This window comes from Ovis canadensis, chromosome 2, assembly GCF_042477335.2.
Source record: "Ovis canadensis isolate MfBH-ARS-UI-01 breed Bighorn chromosome 2, ARS-UI_OviCan_v2, whole genome shotgun sequence".
NCBI lineage: Eukaryota > Metazoa > Chordata > Mammalia > Artiodactyla > Bovidae > Ovis > Ovis canadensis.
In genome coordinates, this window is record NC_091246.1 from 238,135,547 (window position 1) to 238,156,924 (window position 21,378).

A 21,378-nucleotide genomic window follows, 5' to 3' on the forward strand; every position below is an offset into this window, starting at 1 on the left:
TGTTTGCCTTGTGCTCGGTGGTTTATGGTTTAATCATTTAAGGCCAGCTTGACAAACGGCCATCAAAACCTGCCCGACTTGTTGTACCAAACTGTCTCGCCCTCCTCTGTCTAGTCTCCTGCCTGTTTGAGAGTGGCAGGGAGGAAGCTGTGTGCGCGGCCATTTTGTGAGCAGACGTTTTAGTCACCTCGGAGCCTGTCACCATTCTAGCTGCCATGCCGCCAGTGGCACAGAGGAATGTGGTTTTGGTGGTGGTGAGGGCGTGTGATGAACACGTGTACAGCAGGAGGACAGTCCTACCGGAGAACACTCGCAGAGGGTTTCGGGGGTGAAATGCGGGTCAGTCAGAAAGGCAAGGCTTGCCAGCAGAGGTGGATGTAGGCTTGAGGCTCCAGGTGGTTTCAGATGTGCACAGGCATCAACAAGAGAGTTAGGGGCAGAATGAGCACAGTGACTGGCAGCGGTGGGGGGATCAGAAGGTCTTGTGGCGTAGTGGGGATGGTGGCGCACCAGAGACGTTGCTGTGACGGGAAGCCCAGACGTGAGTCCGTGTAATTAGCAGGAAGAATCATTTTAAGCTCCTGAGTTGGGAAAGGCTGCTGATGCGCTTGGATGGAGGAGTCTGGTGGGCTGCAGTCTGTGAGGTCGCTGAGAGCCTGACACGACAGGGCCACTTCACTTTCACTGATAGACTAGTCGGATAGATTTGTTAAGGCAGAGTTTGAACAAAGATACTGATTAGGGGCACTCAGGTGACCAGGGATGACTTCATGCAGCACTGGATACAAGAAAATGAAACTGAAATATTGCAGAGGAGCATTAGAAAGGAGTGCTGACGCTGAAGATGGGAAGACTGGGAGTGGACAAAGAGGGCAGTGTTCAGATCTGTGCGGTTCAACACTGTTCTTACTAACAGCATGTAATTATTTATTTTAAATTTAAATGACATTTAAAATTCAGTCCCTCAGTCATAGTAGCCAGATGTCAAGTGCTCAGTAGCGGGCAAAGATAGAGAACATTTCCATTATCAAAGAAAGTTCTGTAAGACCTGTTTTAGACCCGGATATCTGAAGCAAAATAGTGATGCTATATTAGACACATCCAGTTTATGGAATTGTCCAAAAGCAACAGAAAATAACTTCACTACAGTTCAGGGTGGATCTGGGCTGGGGCAGTTTGGGAGCCATGGTGGGAACTGTGAGATCTTAGGGGTCAGAGCAATGGAAGAAAGACTTCAGCCAGGCAAGAAATAAGAACAGAGGAGGTAGAAAGGAGAACTGGGGGTCTTGCTTTCATTTTTTAAAGAAAGAGATGCAGAGGTCTGCACTGTCCAGAAATTAAAAAGCAGAATTTGTATTAGAAGATCATTTGTTTTAGCCACGAGGTCTTTGGATTCAGTGGCAGGAAACTGAAGGTGGCTGTGAGTGGGGAAGGAGATTCAGCCTGAGTGTGCAAGTGTGAGAGGAAGTGGAGTGACGGGGTGACGTGTGTGAGCAGATGGCAGACAGAGTCCAGTCCGAGAGGTTTGGTGCGCATCAGAATGGAGAAGGCTGCTGTGTTGAGAGGAGAACGAGATTCTCTTTCTGATCGGGGGAAGAAAGAGGCGAACAACCTTGAGATGGAGTAGAGGAAGTCTGTGTGGAGAGCTGAGGAGGGGTACATGGAGCCCGTGTCCACTTGAGAGCCCTCAGGCCCCATGACAAGGCGCTTAGTGACATCCTCAAGACCAGGCTTTCGGTTCTAGCGTTTATGTGTTGCCAACAGTCTTAGAAGCTCTGGCCTTTATGTGTTGCCAGCAGTCTTGGAAGTACTATTTTGAGTATTAAATTGAAACAATGAAGTGTAAATGCTGTATAATTTGATAGACCCATTTAGATACTGTGACTTTAGGAAACTTACGTTTCTATTGTTTTTCGATTCAGTGTTTGGTTTTTCTGAAATGTTGAGAGCACCTCAGGTGAACTAAACCCTCTTTGGAGGTGTGACCCTGAATACCTCCCTTCAAGTCTTTTAACTGAAGGAATGAGCTTTTACCCACATACTCACTGTCAAGGCTGTCGCTTTTCTTGGCGTTGAAGCGGTCACCACGCACTGGCGCATGCGTGCCCTCCAGACTCACCCCTCTGAGCACATACTCTCCGCTGAGAGAGGTGCACCTTGTAACCTTCTCTGTCACTTAGTTAGAACATGTCTGAAACTTCCTGTTCTAGAAACTGGAACTGTTGGGAGTTTGAAAAGAACAGTGATGGGGGGAAGGCAGTCATATTTGTCTTTTCTTTTTGCAGGTATGAATCTCCAGAAATAGCCCTAAATTGTGGAATAATGTTAAGAGAATGCATCAGACATGAACCACTTGCAAAAATCATTTTGTGGTCGGAACAGTTTTATGATTTCTTCAGATATGTTGAAATGTCAACATTTGACATAGCTTCAGATGCATTTGCCACATTCAAGGTAACAAAAACTGTAGAATTCTAAATAGATATACAAGTGAGATTAACAGGTGTGGTGTTCTTTCCTAAACGTTCTGTACCCTCCAGAGCTACACACGGCTGCCCTCTAGTGGGAAGACAGCAGACGTACTTTATATGTGTGTTTGTGACTCAGGTATGTGCAGTAGAGTCACAGCTCTGATAGGTTGGAAAAGTTAAGACTCTCAAGTCTGTCTAAAAGGCATAAGTCCTGTATGGTCAAAGGTACACTTTATGTTAAATTCCCCATCAAATACAGTACATAGATATACAGTGTATGTGAAAATCAGATTTGTCTCCGTGTTGGAACATAGTGCAGCAGTTTCTTTGGTTAAGCATCGGACAGAGTAGTTGGCTTCCATCCAGGGCTGTAGCAGTTTGGATTACACATATCTTCAAATAGTAGATCCACCTTCAGGACAGATGACCCTGTTGTGAACAGGCCCAAGGGCACAGCGAGCTGCTCTCGCCTGTCTCATGCTCGGAACAGAGCTGTTTATTAAACACAGAGTGCAGGGGTGCAGAATCGCCAGCAGTGTGCCCCCCCCCCCCGCCTTACCCCTCTGTTGTGTGTTTGTATAAATTAAAGACACATGATATGGTATCAGTGTACGGCATGCACATTTTGTTTTGAATTGCAAGGTTCTGGGCTGTTTAAGGTATGTGAATAAAGCAGTGATGCTTATTAGTGCTTTTCACAGTGAGAGCAAGCCTTTATATGCTGCTGTTGTTGTTCAGTCACTAAGTCGTGTCCAACTCTTTTGTCACCCGATGAACTGCAGCACACCAGGCTTCCCACCCTTCTCTATCTCCCGAGTTGGCGCAGACTATGTCCATTGAGTCAGTGATGTCACTATCTCATCCTCTGTGTTATATGTTAACATTCCCTTATATAAAACGTCTGACCTCCTGAGTATTTAGAACTGCAATTTCAGTATTTTCAGAATTTAATAATCCAACATAGACTGCTGTGCTTGCAAACCATAAACACTGTCGCCGTGAGAAACAGCCACTATTACTGTAAACATTCGGTTTCTTGTGTAAAGACCCATCTAGACTATGAGCACATGCCTTGGTCTTTGAATAAAATGTGTTCCTCCAGTAGAAGGAACACCCTTAAAATAGGACAAAAGCCTGGAAGCCTGGGGCTTCACACTGAATGAGAGTAAGGTAATAATGTGAAAGGTACCTAGGGTATATTCAGGATGTCAGAAACTTTTAGGTATGACCTCAGTTATTTATATGTTAATGTACAAAGCAAGGGCTTCCCAGTTGGTTTACTGGTAAACAATCCACCTGCCAATGCAGGAGACGCCTGTTCGATCCCTGGGTCGGGAAGATCCCCTGGAGAAAGAAAGGGCACTCCAGTATTCTTGCCTGTAAAATCCCATGGACAGAGGAGCCTGGCGGGCTACAGTCCACGGGGTTGCAAAAAGTCGGACACAACTGAGCAACTGAGCACACACATGTACAAAGCAAAGTGACATGAGTTTGAGCTTATAGCGTGGAGTGATAAACATGATATCGTAGGTATCACTGCACTTGGTGGATTGGGACTCCTGATTGGGACGTACCGGTGGAAGGGGACACCCCATTCAGAAGCAGCAGACCTGTTATGAGGGAGGTGTAGCAGCACCAGGTGTCAGGAAGGGATGCTCCTGTGTGGGAAGCAAGCCGGAAGCCTGAGCGCAGGACCCTGGGAGGAGGAGGGCGAGGGCAGAGGAGAGGAGCAGCAGCGGGCTGGGAGAGTTCAGCTGGTCCGCCTGACTGAGAGGACGTGAGGGACATGCCCCTAGCACAGACGGCGCAGCTGAGGTGAGAGGCTGCGCAGCTGAGGTGAGAGGCGCGCTAACTCTGCCGGAAGCGTGAGTCCCAGTCTCTGAAGGTCTGATTGGCCTTGCTGATGATTCTGTCTCAGTACCTTGCTGGGTCCTGGTCGCCAGAGATGGAGAGACTGAGCAGAGTCAGGTAGGTGTTCTCTACCTGAAGAAGGGAAACTTTTAAAACCTGGTAGGATTCTAAGGGTGAGCTCTGGAGGAGAGAGCTCTAGAGCAGTGAGGAATGGGCTTGGCTCCTGTGTCTCAGCTACTCCTGATAGAAGGGAGAGAGCCCGCCAAGAGGCAGAAGGAAGTAGGGCCTAGAATTAAGAGTGTTTCAGGAGAGGCACAGGCCTGTCAAACAGACTGAAGCTCCCTCCTCACCCTTCCTTAAGAAGTCTGGTCAGGGCAGGGAGGAAGATGGGCAGGGCTGGTCTGACCTCCACGCCAGAGGTTGCTCCTCTTCTGGTTTACTTGTGGCCTCTTGGCAGAGGACACTTTTTATAATGGAAAAAATAGATCCTTGGTTCATGCTCTCCTTTGAGAATGACCAGAGCTACCTTCCCAGAAAATGCACTGCACACACAAAAACTTTCAAACAAATGCAGCTCATCCGTAACCCTGGACGAGGAGGAACAGGTGCTGAGTCTTAAAGGGAAATTAAAACTACCTGCTTGAAATACGTTTACCGTTCAGAGCTTGAATGAATGGGATACTGAGATAGTAAATCAGTGGCCAAATATTTGTTGGTGATTTTTTTTTTTAAGAGGAATGAAGGAGACAGGGAGGGGTATCAGAAGGCCAACAAATATATTTCCCATTTTCCAGAGTAAAAGAAGGTAGACTCCCCAGAGGCTGGTGGAGCTTGGAGCTTGATATTATACCTGTGTAAGGTTCTAGAAAATATTACTGCTAAAGAGATGATTTCTGAGCATTTTGGAAAGGAAACCGTGTACCCACAGCCAGCATGGATTCACTAAGAGTAAGTTCAGTCATGCTAATTTCATAGACACGTGTAGATCAGGGGGCGAAGGGCGTGGCTGCCTGGATTCAGTTCTCTGCTCTGAGACTGGTTTAACCTGTCTTTGCATCTGTCAGAATGTAGGTGACAATACGAGTATGTTCAGGTTATTAGGTCCTCACATAGTCTATGCGCAGAGAACAGTAGCTATTAGAATTATTCCTTTATATATTAGATGTTGAATGATTGTACAGGTCTGTAACAGACCTGTAAAACAGTGAAAAACTAGGAGCTGGATGGAGTTTCAGGGTAGCAATTCATAATTAATTGAACACCATATCCATAAGGTGCCAGAAAATGGATTGCCACCGTCCTGGAGAGAAATCTTTAGTGGATTTGTCTTCGCTTAGCACAGCTGAAGATTGTTATTAAAGACTCAGATAAAAGGTGACAACAAGTATATGCCACAAAGGAATAGAAAGCAGATCGCAGAGGTCCTGAAATAGGCTTCATAAAGATCCAGAGAGGCCAGGATATATAACAGGCTGAAGTTAAATACAGATAAACTGAGGTCTACAACACAACACTAAAGCAATTATCCCCCAATTAGAAAAAATTTTTAAGTATTAAAAAACCCTCAAAAACTGAGGTCTTCACCTGAGGACCCATCTTTGTAAATAAGAGATGTGAGAATAAGGCATAATAACAGGAAGTAATACTAAATGTAGTCGTTACACAGTGTAATAATTACTAAAATGTAGGTAACTTCATATCATATTCAAACTACCCTATGAAGGAAGTATTATTATTATCTTCTTTACACACGAGGAAATGGAAACCTAGAAAAATGTTGGATGAAGTCAGACAATAAATGGGGAAGCCAGAATTTGAACCCAGGCAGTCTGACTGGAGAGCTGACCCTGAGTAAACAAAATTCTGTAAAAGTCCAGTAAAATTAAACAGTATGATGATGCTGCCCCAGAGCTACCTGTGACTACATAACGTGTGACTTAAGGAGTCTGCTGATGGTCTCGTCCCACTGGAAGCTTATAAAGTACCAACAGTGCACACGTGTTCCAGGTGCTGTGCTTTTCAGAGGCACACGGACTCACAGATGACTTTCAGAAGACAGCAGATGGCGAGGGGAACTCAGAACCTGTCATCTGAGGTGTGCTTAAAGGAACTGGACATTTAGCCTGGAGAAGAGAAGACTCGACAGGGACTTGCCAAGAGAGCACTGCTTGTATTTAAAGTGGGTCCTCAAGGAAATGGATTCCACCTAGTTCTGTGACTCTTTACAGTTTTCTAGAAGTAGCCTGGGGTTAAGTTTTAACTCTACCACAGGAGGAACTTTCTAACTTTTGGAGCTCCAGAGGTGAACCACACAGTTGGAAGAACTGAGTCTCTTGTCTTCGGACATATACAGTCATCAAGTACAACACTGGGCCAGACGGCTTGCTGAGGCTCTCTGAAAACGAGTCCCCTGGGTCAGCAGCATTTCTTCAGGGATTCCAGGGCCATCTTTGTCACATGATGTTTGGGACCCAAAACTCACGTAACTTGTAGGAATCTTTTTAATTCAGTCCACCCTGAAAGTTGGCTGCTCCATCTGCTGGACTTGGGAGATGACCCCTGACCTGTCTCTGGGTCATCCCAGGGCTTGGCCATATGGGAATTTAGATAGGTTGGGAAGTCAGACCTCATGCTCTTTGTGTCCCCTGCTGGCTGACCCGGCCACTCTGCTGATGTGGGACCACATGCGCCCTGTCAGCTTTGCCAGTCGCTCACCAGATTTCGACTACATGACCGCTTCCCTTTGTTTTCCAGTCTGTCGGTTCCTGTGCTCTCCCCCCCCCCCTCATCCCCACACACAGCCCACAGCCTGGTTTGAGCTCGCCAAGCTCTTGGCTCTAGGCCCGAGGGTAGGGTTTTTTCCCGTCTCTCAGGAGAGAGACGCATTGCCAAAGTCCCCACCTCTTTTCCCAGCTTAGTATCAGCCTTTTTCCTTTGTGCCGGCTCTCAAGAATTACTCCTTCCCTGCTGGATTTTTACTGTCTGCTCCAGGCCCTGATCTGCCATTTATTAGGAAGGACTTCCCTCCCCCAATGCATTGGGGTCAGGCTCCTGCTTGAGCAGTCTCAGCAACCCCTTTCCAGTCTCTCTCCTCCCGCAAGGCTCCAGAGATGTGATCCCTAGGTTGGCAGTGGTTTCCTGAGCCTCCTGGTCTGTCTAAACTGAATGGAAACAGGTAGAATCTCTGATGAGGGCGTTCTGGACATTCCCGCTTGCTGTGTGTGGCCCAACTGTGAGCCTCTTGCTCCTACTGGAAATACAGCTCTCAGGAGAAACAGTCACCTTATTCAGACCAAAAAGAAAAACACTTGTACAGCATGTTTAGGATCTTTGTTTTTCAGAGAAATACTTTCTACCTCCCTGTACCCAAGAATCCAACCCCAGTTGAGAGCTGTTGCCTCTGAGATGCCTCCTTTCTCTTTGGTCAGATCATGACGGAGCAGTGAGCACTTGGTTCCCAGCCCTGTACTTGCTCAGAGTGGCCTCCAGAAAGACTTAGCCACAGAGTAGATGAGACAGTCAGTCTTGCATGGATCCAGACACAGCGGTCTTTAAATTTGCTTATTCATTGTTCATTCCACAAGTCTCTTGACTGCTTGCTCATGTTGAGCGCTGTTCTTTAGGTTCTGGGGATCAGCAGTGATCTTTTTCGTTTGTTTGTTTTCAGGAGATTTTTTGGGGGCGGTGGGCCATGCTGCGAGGCTTGCAGGATCTTAGCTCCTTGACCAGGGATCAAACCAGGGCCCCCTGCAGTGGAAACATGAAGTCCTAACCACTTGACCACCAGGAAACTCTGGTTTAGCAGTGATCTGCCCAGACAAACCCCTGCCCTTGAGGTCCTAACTCAGGGGAGAGCTGTCATAGACCACATGTTATAGACATAGCACTTTACATTGAGAGTAGCATGTTAGAGGCAGGGCACTACTTAACAAGTATTCTTGATATATTCCGTTAAAGTTCTCATGTTCCTCTCTCCTTCACATAAGACCCTATGGGACAATATAAATATATTAAGATAATATAAATTCTTCTAGCCCTGCCATCTCCTCCTTCCCCATATTTCTTCCCAGATTCTTGAAGTTACTCAGACTCCAGGTTTTCTCATTTTGCCTACTTAATCCCCAAAGGACACTTGGGGGAAATCTTCCATGGGCATAGGATGCGTACCCTATCCAGCAATTTGAACACCTGTAAATCTTTGGGGTGGGGTTAGAAGCCTAGAAACGTTCTTCAAAGATTGCTTAATGTGGTGTGTTCCCAAACATGTTCCTGGATTCTGTTGGTTCATTCATTTGTTAAATATTAAGCTCTTACTATGTGCTGGTTACTGCATAGGTGCTGGGAATTCAGAGATCAGTAAAAATAGACATGACCTTGTGTTTATAGAATTTATAGCCTACCCTGAGAGAGATGTTAAGAGCATAATCCCACAGATGTCAGGTTGTAACTGTGACCATGCTTTGGTGCTGGTGACCAGTCAGGAAGGGTTCCCCAGGGAGGTGATGTGTGTGTCAGGGTCTGAAAGTAGGAAGTAACTGGGCCAGGGGCAAGCCCGTGCAGAGCAGCACTTCCAGGGCAGGATGCTAACGAGCAGGCATCAGAACTCCCTCCAAAACCCCCTGAGACCCGAGGGGCTCGTTTCCATGAGGGAACCAAAGCTGCAGCCCTTTGCTCCTTTGTTGACCATGGAACATTCCATAGGGCATTTCTCAGGACATACTTCAGGAAACACTAGTCATTGTAACTTAAACAGCAGAGAAAACAAGTGAAGGAAAGTTGGTTCAGGGAAGGGACTATTGACACTGACCTCTCAGGTCAGCAGCTCTAGAGGAATTGTGCTCCTGAGTTCCCTGAAGATTGCTGTCACCTGTGTCCATTCTCTTCCCACCTGGTGAGTCTATGGCTAGTCCATTGCTGACTCTAGGTCCTTGAAGGTAGGGACCACCTCTTTTTGTCTTTGTAGCCCCAGGACCTAGACCTTTATCTGGCACATAGGAGATGTTTTCTGAATGAAAGACCCTCGAGTAATTTCCAGGGACATCCCTGGGGTCAGGCATTAGCTCTGTTTCACAGGGACACGGAATTGGACTCTACTATTCATAACTTTTGGTTCTATATGTTTGCAGCATGAGTCTGTTTATTTTGGAGCTAATGTTTATGATGGGGCTTTTAAAAGAGACCCTACCTCTGCAAAAAGATAGCATTCAAGATGAAACTGAATGTAACTGAGTTAAGGAGGAAAAAAATGAAACCTCCTGTACTTTTTCTAATAAAAGATATTTCTTCTTTCTCTACCAGGAGCAGTATACTGTTTGGCATTTTATCACAACTGTTTACTTTTATTTCATTTTGGTTCTTGATTCCCTTTCTTTGAGTTTTTATGTCCATTACCTTATAAATTTGCTTTTTAATTTTTCCATCTAAGAGCTATTAGACCTGCGACAATCATAACCATTACTGTCACAATTTCAAATTATTGATGATTTTATTTGCTCTTACGTAGAATCTACATTTTCAATACAGTTCACGCTCAAATATTTTTAAGTGTAGTAATTTTTGACAACTGTTTTTATCAAATAAAATGGTGTGGAATTTTAAGATTCTCTTTTCTAAAAGAACTTGAATGCCAACAACTGTAAAAAGTTTGTTTTCTTTTTCTAGGATTTACTTACAAGACATAAATTGCTCAGTGCGGAATTTTTGGAACAACATTATGATAGAGTAAGTATATGAAATTCTGTTTTAAAATAGCACACTGTAAGTTTTGTTACCAGAAGTGAAAGCTTTTAATTAGATTTTGTACCAGAAGATTTATTTTGGAAATATGTTTTTAATTGGTGCTGTAATCATTTCTCTACAAAAACCGAGATAGAGAGGGTTACGTGGTCAGAAGTAGGATTTTCTTTCTGATGACACACTCCCTTTTGCATCTTTTCTTGCTTTAGAAGAGGAAAATAAAGCACTTTGCTGCTGAATGATAATATACAGTTAAGATAAAGAGAAAATTACTATGTGGCTTCTTTTCTTCCCCATACTTCCCGTCCATTGCGCACGTCCCAGCTGCTTACAAATAGAGAGACAGAGACTCCGCAGCAGTGGGTGAGCAGAACCGTAGCCTAGAGGGCACAGCAGGTGGGTGAGCAGTGTCCCTTCTGCTGCTGGCTCCCGTGACCAAGGCCGAGGCCCTTCATTCTGGAGACTCAGGAGTCAGTACTCATTTGTAAAGTAGTACATTGGTTAGTTCAGCCGTAAGGCCCCCTCCAGCTGGAGTTGATGTTAGACTTCCTGGTGATAGAACCCACAAAGGTTTGTGAGCAGGTCTGGGCGCTCTGATGACCTGAGTGCCCTTGATCATTATGACAGCAGGGCCACTCCTTCTCTCCCACGTGTGTCCCCTCTGCTGCCCACGATGCCCACGAGCGCCTCCCTGTGCCGCACTAGTTAATTTCGGTGCTGTCCAAAACCGTATGGGTGCTCCTGGAGAAGTTACCGTGATTACAATCCATTTAAAATTTCTATCTCTCCTCTAAAATTTGGCTTAGTTTTTCATTCTCCCACTAGTTACTTGAATTTTTAAAATCCTAAGTTTTGTTAATACTTCATTATTCACTGTTCAACTAGCTTTTCTTTTCGGGGCCGGGGCGGGGGGGTTGGTGGTTTGGCTATGTCACAGCTTATGGGATCCTAGTTCCCTGACCAGGGATTGAATCTGTGCCCTCGACAGTGAAAGTGTGGAGTCCCAGCCACTGGACCACCAGGAAATTTGCTGTGCTGTTCAGCTAAATTAGAAGATTCTTGGAGGCAGAGCTTATGCTTTCTAGTTCTTCCATGTTCCTTTTCCCATCTTTCCCTCCCACTAGGAGAAAGCAGTGGCACCCCACTCCAGTACTCTTGCCTGGAGAATCCCATGGGCGGAGGAGCCTCATAGGCTGCAGTCCTTGTTGGGGTCGCTAAGAGTTGGACACGACTGAGCGACTTCACTTTCACTTTTCACTTTCATGCATTGGAGAAGGAAATGGCAACCCACTCCAGTGTTCTTGGCTGGAGAATCCCAGGAACGGGGGAGCCTGGTGGGCTGCCATCTGTGGGGTCACACGGAGTCAGACACGACTGAAGTGACTTAGCAGCAGCAGCAGTAACATCATAACACAGTGCAGAGTCCATAGTAATTGCCTCAGAAATAGCCTTATCGATGGTTTAAGCATCAGTGGTCATTTATTTTTATTTTTGCCCGTGTGCACTGGGATGTAGGGGTGTTTTTCCCATGTGTTTGCTGGTTTTAGTCAGAAGCACATTTTGTCAGTGCCTTTTGCAGAGTTAGAAGCGTGGGCTTCAGCACCACACTGTGTGGAGTTTGGCTTCAAGTCTCAGCGTCACCATGTGCTTCCCTGACCCTCTGTACCTTTAGGATCCTCAGCTCTAAGAGAAGGCTCATAACAGCACCTTCTTATTACTACTAGGTTGCTGTGAGGATTAGGTAAGAATGTGTGTGTCGAGTCCAAGGCACAGTGCCTGGAACACAGTAAGCATTTAATAAGCATTAACAAATTGTTTTTATTAAAACATGATCTCAAATTAAGCATACAAGTGTCTTAATTTAAAACCTACCAACGGTATTTCCAAGAAACTTACTATAGGCAATGATGTCACTTTAATTTTGGCAATAAAATGTTTTCCTATGTGTTATTAATGGGTGACATTAGTTATCAGGATTTTAGAAAACATATGTGCAGCAGCTAACTGATATATATATATATATATGTATGTATGTTTTTATGTATACAGTGCAGGCAGATCTGGGAGAGGAGAAGAAAAGGGGAGATATGAGCAATTTAAATTAAGCTGAACATGGAGTTATTACACAAAAACACATACTCTAAAGTCTGTACACTTTGGTTCAGAGCTTTCTAATAATGAAAACATAGAGGAAAACAAAACCATTAACAGATCACAGTGTCTCTGAAGCTTATTCAAAAGAAACAGCCTTTTCTACCACTGGGGCCTGAAGCACATTTCTCCCATTGGCGCTCTTGGACAGGAGTTGAGTCGCAGCGTCATGGAGTTGACGTCATCCCCGAGGGTGACTGCAGTGAAGAAAATACTGAACTGAGGTGCAGCTCACGGAGATCAGATCTCTGAGGAGCCCAGACAATGCCAGTCCCTCGTCTGTCCTAGTCCTTCACTGCTGACCTGGGGCTGAGATCTAACCAGGCAGTTCTCCTTGAGAAGAATCTCCTGCAACCAAGCTTCCCCTAAAAATTACACAGCAGAAAATCTTAACTTGCATGTTCCGTCAAGAACTTGAGGTGTTCCTGTGTTACTGATCAGAGGCGGATCCGACTGCTTTCGATCATGGCCTGATGATCATTTGAGGAGAAGGAAGGGGTAACAGGCACCTCTGAAGACAGAAGTCTCACTCCCTTGCACACTCCATAGAGGGCGATCCCACCTCTGCCTAGAGATAAAAGAATGGATGCAAGGGCTGTTCTGGGTTAGCGCTAAAACCTCTTCTGTAAGGGGCCAGCCAGAGAGCAGATATTTGAGGCTTCATGGCTGTGCATTCTTGGTCAGCTTTCCTGTCAGTTCTACCGCAAAGGCAGCCATAAACAGTTCATAAACGAATTTATTTACAGTACACGAATGAGCATGGCTGTATTCCAGTAAAACTTGTATAAAAACAGACAGTGCGTTGGCTGTAGCCCATGAGCTGGAGTTTGCCAGTCCCTGCGCTAAACCACAGGTGAATGGTGGATGGGGACCCATCACAAAGCAAAGGCAGAAGCAGGCTGAGTGTGGGCAGAACACCCAGCGGGCGTCCTCAGCCACCCACCGCAGCCAGGGGCGAGTCCCAGTGACGCACTGACACCCAGCAGCGCCACGCTAGCACTGCGACGTTTTGCAACTTCAGAAGCCTGTCCATAGTCCAAACAAACAGAAAGCTAACTGGCCCGCTCCTCTGAATTTTGGGAGGGGGGCCCGGCCCCAGTGTGTCCCTCCTGTCTGTGCCCCGCCTCCCTCCTGCCCTCTGCTTCTGCTCCTTTCCCTTCCTGGACGCGGTTCTGGTCAGTGAGCCCGTCTGTGACTCTGGTGGATCCTCGTCAGCTCCGCACTCTGTACATTTTGCATCCTCCACGTCTTCAGTCTTGTGTTCTTCTGTTTTTACCCCGAAGGGTAGCTCTTCTCCCCATTTCTAAACAAAATCTCTCTCATTATTAAAGTTGAGCTCAAGTCCTACCATTTCTGGGACACCTACCTACCCAACAGTGCTGAATTTCTCTCTCTTCTACTCTTAATTATTTTCTTGCTTTGAAAGAACAGATAACTTTTCTCTTTGTGGTTGTGCTTTGGACTAGTTGAGTTGTGTAAAAAATATATATGTCTGTGAATTTTCTAATTCAATACCAGGAAATGAGAACAGTGAGAAAACAGTGGGGTGGGGAGGTGGGGAAAGGATTTAAGTTGTGTGCATATGAAGTTTGGGTGACAGAAAAGATATAAGCTCAGTGCACACTTCTCTGGAGCAGTGAGGGGGCCAGCCCAGGAGCCTTTTACATGGCAGTAACCAGCAGATATTACTCGAGGATGAGTTTGAAACGGACGGGAGGAGCAGAGCTTGGGCAGAGATTGGCCTCTGTGCCATTAGGAGTGTGTGCTCAAGCTTTTCAATGTTATCTACTGCGCTTAAGAAAATCCTCTGATGTGTGTTTTCTTGTCTTTTAGTTCTTCAGTGAATATGAGAAGTTACTTCATTCAGAAAATTATGTGACAAAAAGACAGTCACTCAAGGTATGACAGATCACCTGAGTCGCTCATTTCTCTCCACCCCTTGTTTGAAACGTGTATGGGGCCCAGAGCTTTGCAGGAAGCATGCATGTGTCCCTGGTCGAGATTTTTGTGGAAAGGAGCAGGGCTCAGCAGTGGTTCACTCAGGCCCCCCCCCCCCCCCCCGCTGCTCACCTCTTTGTGTGTTAGAGATACCAAAATATGCAGAATTTTGAAGAGGATCTAATCTCCAAGTGATGACGTTCTTTAAGTTTTGGAGCCTTATTTTTAAAAGTTAGAATCGTCGTCACCGAGTTGAAGGCACCACAGGTGGTGTGCTCCCAGGATTCTGCCCAGAGGGTCCCAGGCTTGCTGTGCGAGGGGAGGGGCGGCTGCCAGCGGTGACATGGGGAACCAGACGGCTTTGGCCGCTATGTGTCAAAAAAGGATGTGGACAGTTCCATTTGAAACTTAATTAAAGACTTAAAACTCTAGAACGGGTTGGCAAGCGATAGCCCATGAGCCGTGCCCAGCCCACTGCCTGCTTTTGTAAATAAAACTGTGTTGGAATGAGATGCACTTGTTCACTTATGTATGGTCTGTGGCTGTCTTGGCTGCAACAGCAGATTTGAGTGGTTGCCTCAGACACTTTACGGGTAACGAAGACTTTAGCATGTCCTCTCTTGCTCTTTACAGATCGATTGTTAGCCCCTACTCTAGAAAATTCTTACTGTAGTTAATAAATGTATACACATGTACACCCTTCCTTCTGTCGGGAAGTGGTCCTGACAGGAGTTACACATGGACTCACAGGATTTGTGGGCAGAAATTTGCAATTCCATTTGTGTTTTTTGCCAGGTCCACTTTAAATTCTGCTCTGCCCAGAGCGCTTTCCCTCAGAGATATGAGTTCATTTTAATCAAGACACTCCATCCCGCCTGCTGCTGCTCCCGTGGGGATATCATTCTTTTACACCTTGTCTTTCTGTGGAAAGTGACTAAAGGACATTAGGAACATTACCAAAAGAGTCCCTTCCCCGACTGGCTGGTTCCTTCGTTTTCCTTAAGGCCGTAAGAAATATGTCACCGCTACAAGCTCTGTCAGGTGGAGCCTGGCCTCCCAGGCATCCTTCGGTCCAGTGTCAGGGATCCTTAACCTGTTCTCCGTTTGCAGGTTGCTGGCTGGGCAGTCGCTGGTGGTTGTGATAGCTGATGGGGACAGTCTGTTCATTTTCGGGGTGGATGTGGTACACCTGGTGGCTGTTTAGGGCGTTGGTCCTCCCTGTGTGTCAGTGTAACCTCATGCGGGCTCCTGAGAGCCTCACGGAGAAGCAGCCCTCTGCCAGGAACCTCTTTATATCCAGGGGCCTCTCCCCGCGTTGGATGCACTCAGTATTTTCTGAGGCCAAGGAGGCGAGAGAGGTTTGCCTTGGATACCAGCTTCCAGGACTGATACCTCCTGGGGGGAGAGATTGGCAAATCAGAAGACTTGGACCAAATGCTGAATTCTTGGACTGCTTAGATAGGAGAAAGGCTTTCAAGACCTTCTAACACTTCAGAATTAAGCAACATGAAAGGAAGATTATGACTGCCACTTGTGAGACCTTAGTAACGGATATGAAGCCAGTCTTTCATGCCTGCAGTTTCTCCTGAACACATGGAGAAATTTTGAGGACCAGTGGTACTCTAAACATGTATTTTAATTTGTACTCCCTTTTTTCGCAGCATTGGCATTTACTTAAATTTGTGTTTAAATTTGAATTTATTTATTTAAATTTATTTAATTTTAACAATAATTAATTTTATTTATTTAAATTTGAATTCCCTGTACCAGATTTCAGGGGGGTTTTTGGCCATGCTTGTGGGGCTTATGGAATCTTAGTACTCCAACCAACAATTGAACCCTGGCCCTCGGCAGTGAGAGTGTGGAGTCCTAACCACTGGACTGCCAGGGTTTTATTTTTAATAAAACTGGCCTGACATTTTTTAATTTCTACATCCAAAGAAATTTTTAAAATTACTGGTTACCCTCCTCTAGATAATCAAGCTGAAATGAGCCATTTTCAGTATCTCTGGTTTGTGTGGCAGAAAATGAACACTGAGTAAATCTGTACACATGTCATGCTAACTGCTGAGCCTCTGAAAGGTAAATACTGGGCTGCTTACTTTGAAAGCTGTAGATTTTGTGATTCGGATTGGTGTGAAACCTGTCTGAGCTTTGGAATTCTTCCTCTAAGTTCTTTATAAATCCTAAACAGATTTGTTTTCCTGCACATCAGGTTATTTTCGATTTATTGATATGTTATTTATCTAGAGATCAGTTATCTGGAAACTTCAGATATCTAGAACATAGCCAGGAACCCAGAAAGGAATTAACAAAAGCAAGTAAACCATGGCAACGTAGCTCCATCCATGCGTTTTCCTTCCCTTGGACCTCATTCCATGTCTCTTATTGGACTCAGGTCCACTGTGCTTTGCATGTATTCATGCTTTATTTCGCACTGCACTGTCATAAGATATAGGCACCGTCATCCACTCCCTTGTGCAGGTGATGAAACTGAAGCACAGAGAAGTTAAATAATATGCTCAAGGATATAGAGCTCACAAGGAGCAGAGTGTCAGGATTTGAGCCCAGGCAGGCTGGTGCCGGGAGCCAGGCTGGACGCCACTCTGTTGTGCCTCTGGCCCCTGCCCCCATGCAGGCCATGCCACCTGCACACTAGTCCTTGACAGGAAGTTGGCACCATGACAACATGAAGAGGTGACCGCGAGTTTCAGAAGAAGAAATCTAGAACAAGCAGGTTTGATTTTAAAATTAAGAGCTGATGTGGCATAATCAACTCATAGAACTCAGTAAGCACAGACTTAACTGAAGCGACAGATTTTTTTTTTTTTAGCTTAATTAACGTCATTAGTGATATTGTGGTGTCACTAAGAGAAGCTTAGAGTATCTTCAGGATACCTTGCTTAAGAAGGACCAGAAAAGTACTTGTTTTTATGAAGCTTTTTTAATCTGATAAGATAAAACGATGTTTGACGTGTATAGAAAGCTGTGTGCATGAAACCCTTTGTCCCGTAAAGTTCAGATACGTAAAATTATTTTTAAATATAGCTAAGGTTTATAGTTATCCAGTAACTTATCTTCTGACCACTTTCTTTGGTGGTTTCTTTTTACTGAGATAACACAAACGCATATTTAAAGAACAGGTTCTGATAAGTCTCAGATTCTGAGCCAGATGTGGCTTGAATGTGGTCTTCTTCAGGGAGCAGTGCCAGACCCACCATAGGTGTAAACCCCAGAAGAAAAAGGAGGTGTCCAAGTAGCAAACAGGAAGTGCTCATTAGCTTTCAGGTCATAATTCAGTTCATCCATCTTTTCAGTGCCTATTAATATTCTGTGCTTAATATTATTTAATGAACTGTTTTTAAAACTTTAGTTTTACTTCAAATCTTAAATGATAATGGTGGAATAAACGGATAAATTGTTTGTCTTCTCAGCTTCTGGGGGAACTGCTACTAGACAGACACAACTTCACGATTATGACAAAATACATCAGTAAACCTGAGAACCTCAAATTAATGATGAACCTTCTACGAGACAAAAGCCGTAACATCCAGTTTGAGGCCTTCCACGTTTTTAAGGTAGAGTGCTAAGACCATAAACACTAGTTGTTCATCCCATTGTATTTGCAAGTTACTTGTTTTATTAGCTTCATTTTGGTAATCTGAGTGACACAGTCATTCAGTCCATTTTCACAGTTGTGTGGTACAACATTTAAACAAAAATGGACCCGGAAACAGGGCATTTGCATTTGGGAATAAGAAAAGTTGATTTGTAGAGGAGTGTCACCCGTCTTTGGCATCAGTTCAGTTCAGTCACTCAGTTGTGTCTGATTCTTTGCCACCCCATGGACTGCAGCACACCAGGCTTCCCTGTCCGTCACCAACTCCCGGAGCTTGCTCAAACTCATGTCCATCGAGTCAGTGATGCCATCCAGCCATCTCATCTTCTGTTGTCCCCTTCTCCTCCCGCCTTCAGTCTTTGCCAGCATCAGGGTCTTTTCCAATGAGTCAGCTCTTCACATCAGGTGGTCTTTGGCGTGGAAGATTACTAATCCCAAAGTAAAGGGTAATGCATTTCTTAATGCTTTCCATGGAGATTTTTGTTCTTAAAATCCATTCTGACCTCCTGTGCCCAGAACTAACTTCTGCCCATTTTATTCTAAAATCAAAGTCTGTATTTAATACAAACTACAGAGTTTCAGAGCATGAGTGAACATGTCGGTCCTTTTTGTGCTTAAACATGCACTTCTTCCCTCCTTTTTTAATTGTAAAAGTAAGGTCTTCCAAAGCAGACACCCGAATGAGCAATCTGGACTGCAGCCCGTGCCCCGGGGAGCAGTGGGCGTGGCCACACGTGCTCTGCTGTCTGCAGCGTCTCCGCACCGCGCACTGTCCTGTAGCTGACGTTGATCTCTCCTTGTGCAGGTGTTCGTAGCCAACCCCAACAAGACGCAGCCCATCCTCGACATCCTCCTCAAGAACCAAGCCAAGCTCATAGAGTTCCTCAGCAAGTTCCAGAATGACAGGACCGAGGACGAGCAGTTCAATGATGAGAAGACGTATTTAGTCAAACAGATCAGGGATTTGAAGAGACCAGCTCAGCAAGAAGCCTGATTTCCAATAAACACCGAAAATATTAAATCCAAGTTCAGCGTCTGCTGTTCGCTCTTCAGCATCAGGCACTGTTACCAGTTCATGAGGAACATTACTGCTAATCTGCTGTTAAATGAACGGTTTTCATTTTACCTTTTTTGATTTTTTTTGTTTGTTTTTTTAGTCCAAGTTGGAGAACGTAGCTGCTGCTTTCTTGCACACTAGAGCACACGTGGACTTTTTCTTGATCTTTGTGTCATTTCAGAATTTAAAGACTCCGTTTGCTGTAGAAGTTCTGAACATGGCTAGGTTCCTTGAAGGCAAATGCATAGATGATAGTGTGTGTTAGGGGAAGAGCGCATTGATCTGATCAGAGTAAACCTGCCTGTTTGTGTTTATCTTTGTTAAAGATCTGAGTGTGGATTCTGAGTAAGATTGTATGCCTTCACTCATGGAAGATCGTGCAGAGCTTTATTTGAAATCCTAGGGGAACTGTATCCAAGATGGGAGCTCCTTGAGTGGATAAAGTTGACACATGAATAAATTGATACTGAAACTTAGCAACTTCTGAAAAGTGTGAAGCTTCATAAGGTCATAAGGAAAATGTATATATGCTTTTCACAGCTTTCTGGAATTTTTTGACATTTGATTTTCTTGAGACTTGTAAACCTGGATATGTTGAAGGGTATTTGTTAATTTTACTTTCTGAAGGTATTTTAAAACAGTAGAGCTAGCAACGACACCTCGCATTTCATTTCAACAGTGCTTACAGGTTTCTTTTGTATATAATTCTTAGAATGCTCATTTCTTTTAAATGATTTAATTTGTACAGCAGAGGAATGTTATTGTATTAGTATGTAACTATTACCTAATATTGAGTTTTTGCAAAAAATGAATGCTCATATGTAATTGAAATACTTCAGATCACCTGAAAATGCTGATTTAACATTTAAGTATCACAGCATTAAAAGAAAACGAAGTAAACCAGTCCTTTGTATTCAGTTATCTAATGGGGTGCCATCAATAGACTACAATACAGACCTGGAACTCAGCTACACTTTTTCCTGCGTAATATTGGCCTTATTCATTTAAAATGAGTCAAGAGTTCTCCAGATCTACGAATGATACCAATTATGCTAAATTAATGCTGATTCTTTGTGTGTGGGGAGACCTCTTTAGAGCACCTTTTCTTTCTTAGAGTAAGTAATCCAGTACAATAGTTGTGAAACTGAATAATTAAAACTTTGGCTTCTTTTAGGAAAAGAAGAGTTCCTAGTCATAGGTGTCCTACGGGGAAATGTATTTTTTTTAATGTCCTGTTCCTTAATGCTGCAAATTATCAGTATTTATAAAGTAACTGATTTTGCACCACTTCTTTGTTACTGTGACCACAGCAGAACAACGTCTCCTAGAATACATCTGTGTAAAGCTATTAGAGTGGTGTCTGTCCATCTTAGTGACATGGAGACCACAACTAACAACTCACAAGTCAGAGTTTGCCGGTTCGAATTCAGCATGGCTGTAGCTGATTAAGAAATTTATATAATTATTCTTTGCTAGCCTCTCTTACTAATTGAAGTACTTATCAGCCAGTAAAATGAGACTCCCAGTTGATGTTTCAGCAGGCTTTAAAGTCTCCTTCCAGGAGCACCATTTAGGAAAAGAGCCCCAGAAAATACAGATGTATTTTATTCTGTTTAATTGAAACGGTGGTCTACATTTATAATTGGTTTTCCTGAGCCTGTCTTTACCAAACTCTATGTAAAATAATCCATGATTTTTCTGTTGGAACTAAAGAAAGCAATCCAAACCCCTTGAAATGAAACTATCCAAGACGTTTAGGAAGGCAGAGTTGGCTGTGATGCATCGTTCTGATTCACGTGGTCCAGTGCTGGGTGTCTGGATTCCGGGTGCAAGCATTCATTACACCACATGGAAGAGAGGTTTCCTTGCCAAGCTGGTTCTTAGAACTCGAAACAGCAGCTTCCACTTCGGTGACACTGTTGTAGCACTAGAGCCTTTGTGTGGAAGACAGTGAGGGGTGCCGCGTGTCAAAGAAAACACGGATGTGTTATTCTCGCATTAGAATCTGGGGATAGTTAAGACTTTGGGTTTTTTGTTGTTTTTAAACAAAATGTGAAAACACTCAAAAAAATGCATTTGAAATTCTGATCATTTAATATATTCATGTTACCAAAACTATTATACTGGAAGTGGTTTCTTTTTGTGTTATAAAGGTTTAATTTTACATAAGTCAGTTACTCAATGTGATTTTTAACCCTTAAAAAAAAAAGGTGGAGATGTATACAATTGTTATCAATGCCTTGAAAGCATTTCCTTTCTCTTGAGGAAAAGTAAATTTCTTATCAGAATATCTGGCTGGCCCTGTAATTTAAATTAAAATAAAATTTTGGAGAAACAACATTGTCGGTTGTCTACATGATGTCTTTAGATAATTGCATTTGTATCACTGTTAACAACCCAGTCAGGAGATACACTGGCACAAACTGTCACAAACTCTAGCTGGGAACATTTAATACACAAGCCTCTAAGTCTTTTTTTCCCCATTTGAGGTTCTATTTTTGGTGTCCAAAATGTGGTTTTCACTTGGGTCATATATAGCTCCCTGGCCCTTCCTT

The 21,378-nt window shown here is 44.2% G+C and overlaps 1 protein-coding gene across 2 annotated transcripts in view; it reads left to right on the forward strand.

Moving 5' to 3' along the window:
* CAB39 (calcium binding protein 39) overlaps window positions 1-21,161 on the forward strand; it is a 94,846-nt gene extending 73,685 nt beyond the window's left edge. For both annotated transcript variants that reach the window (XM_069578612.1, XM_069578611.1), the window contains exons 5-9: window positions 2,286-2,454; window positions 9,984-10,043; window positions 14,043-14,108; window positions 17,582-17,725; window positions 18,572-21,161. In XM_069578612.1, coding sequence (XP_069434713.1) covers window positions 2,286-2,454; window positions 9,984-10,043; window positions 14,043-14,108; window positions 17,582-17,725; window positions 18,572-18,760 — 628 coding nt within the window. In that variant the 3' untranslated portion in view covers window positions 18,761-21,161. The remainder of the gene's footprint in view (window positions 1-2,285; window positions 2,455-9,983; window positions 10,044-14,042; window positions 14,109-17,581; window positions 17,726-18,571) is intronic.
* Window positions 21,162-21,378: the final 217 nt, after the last annotated feature.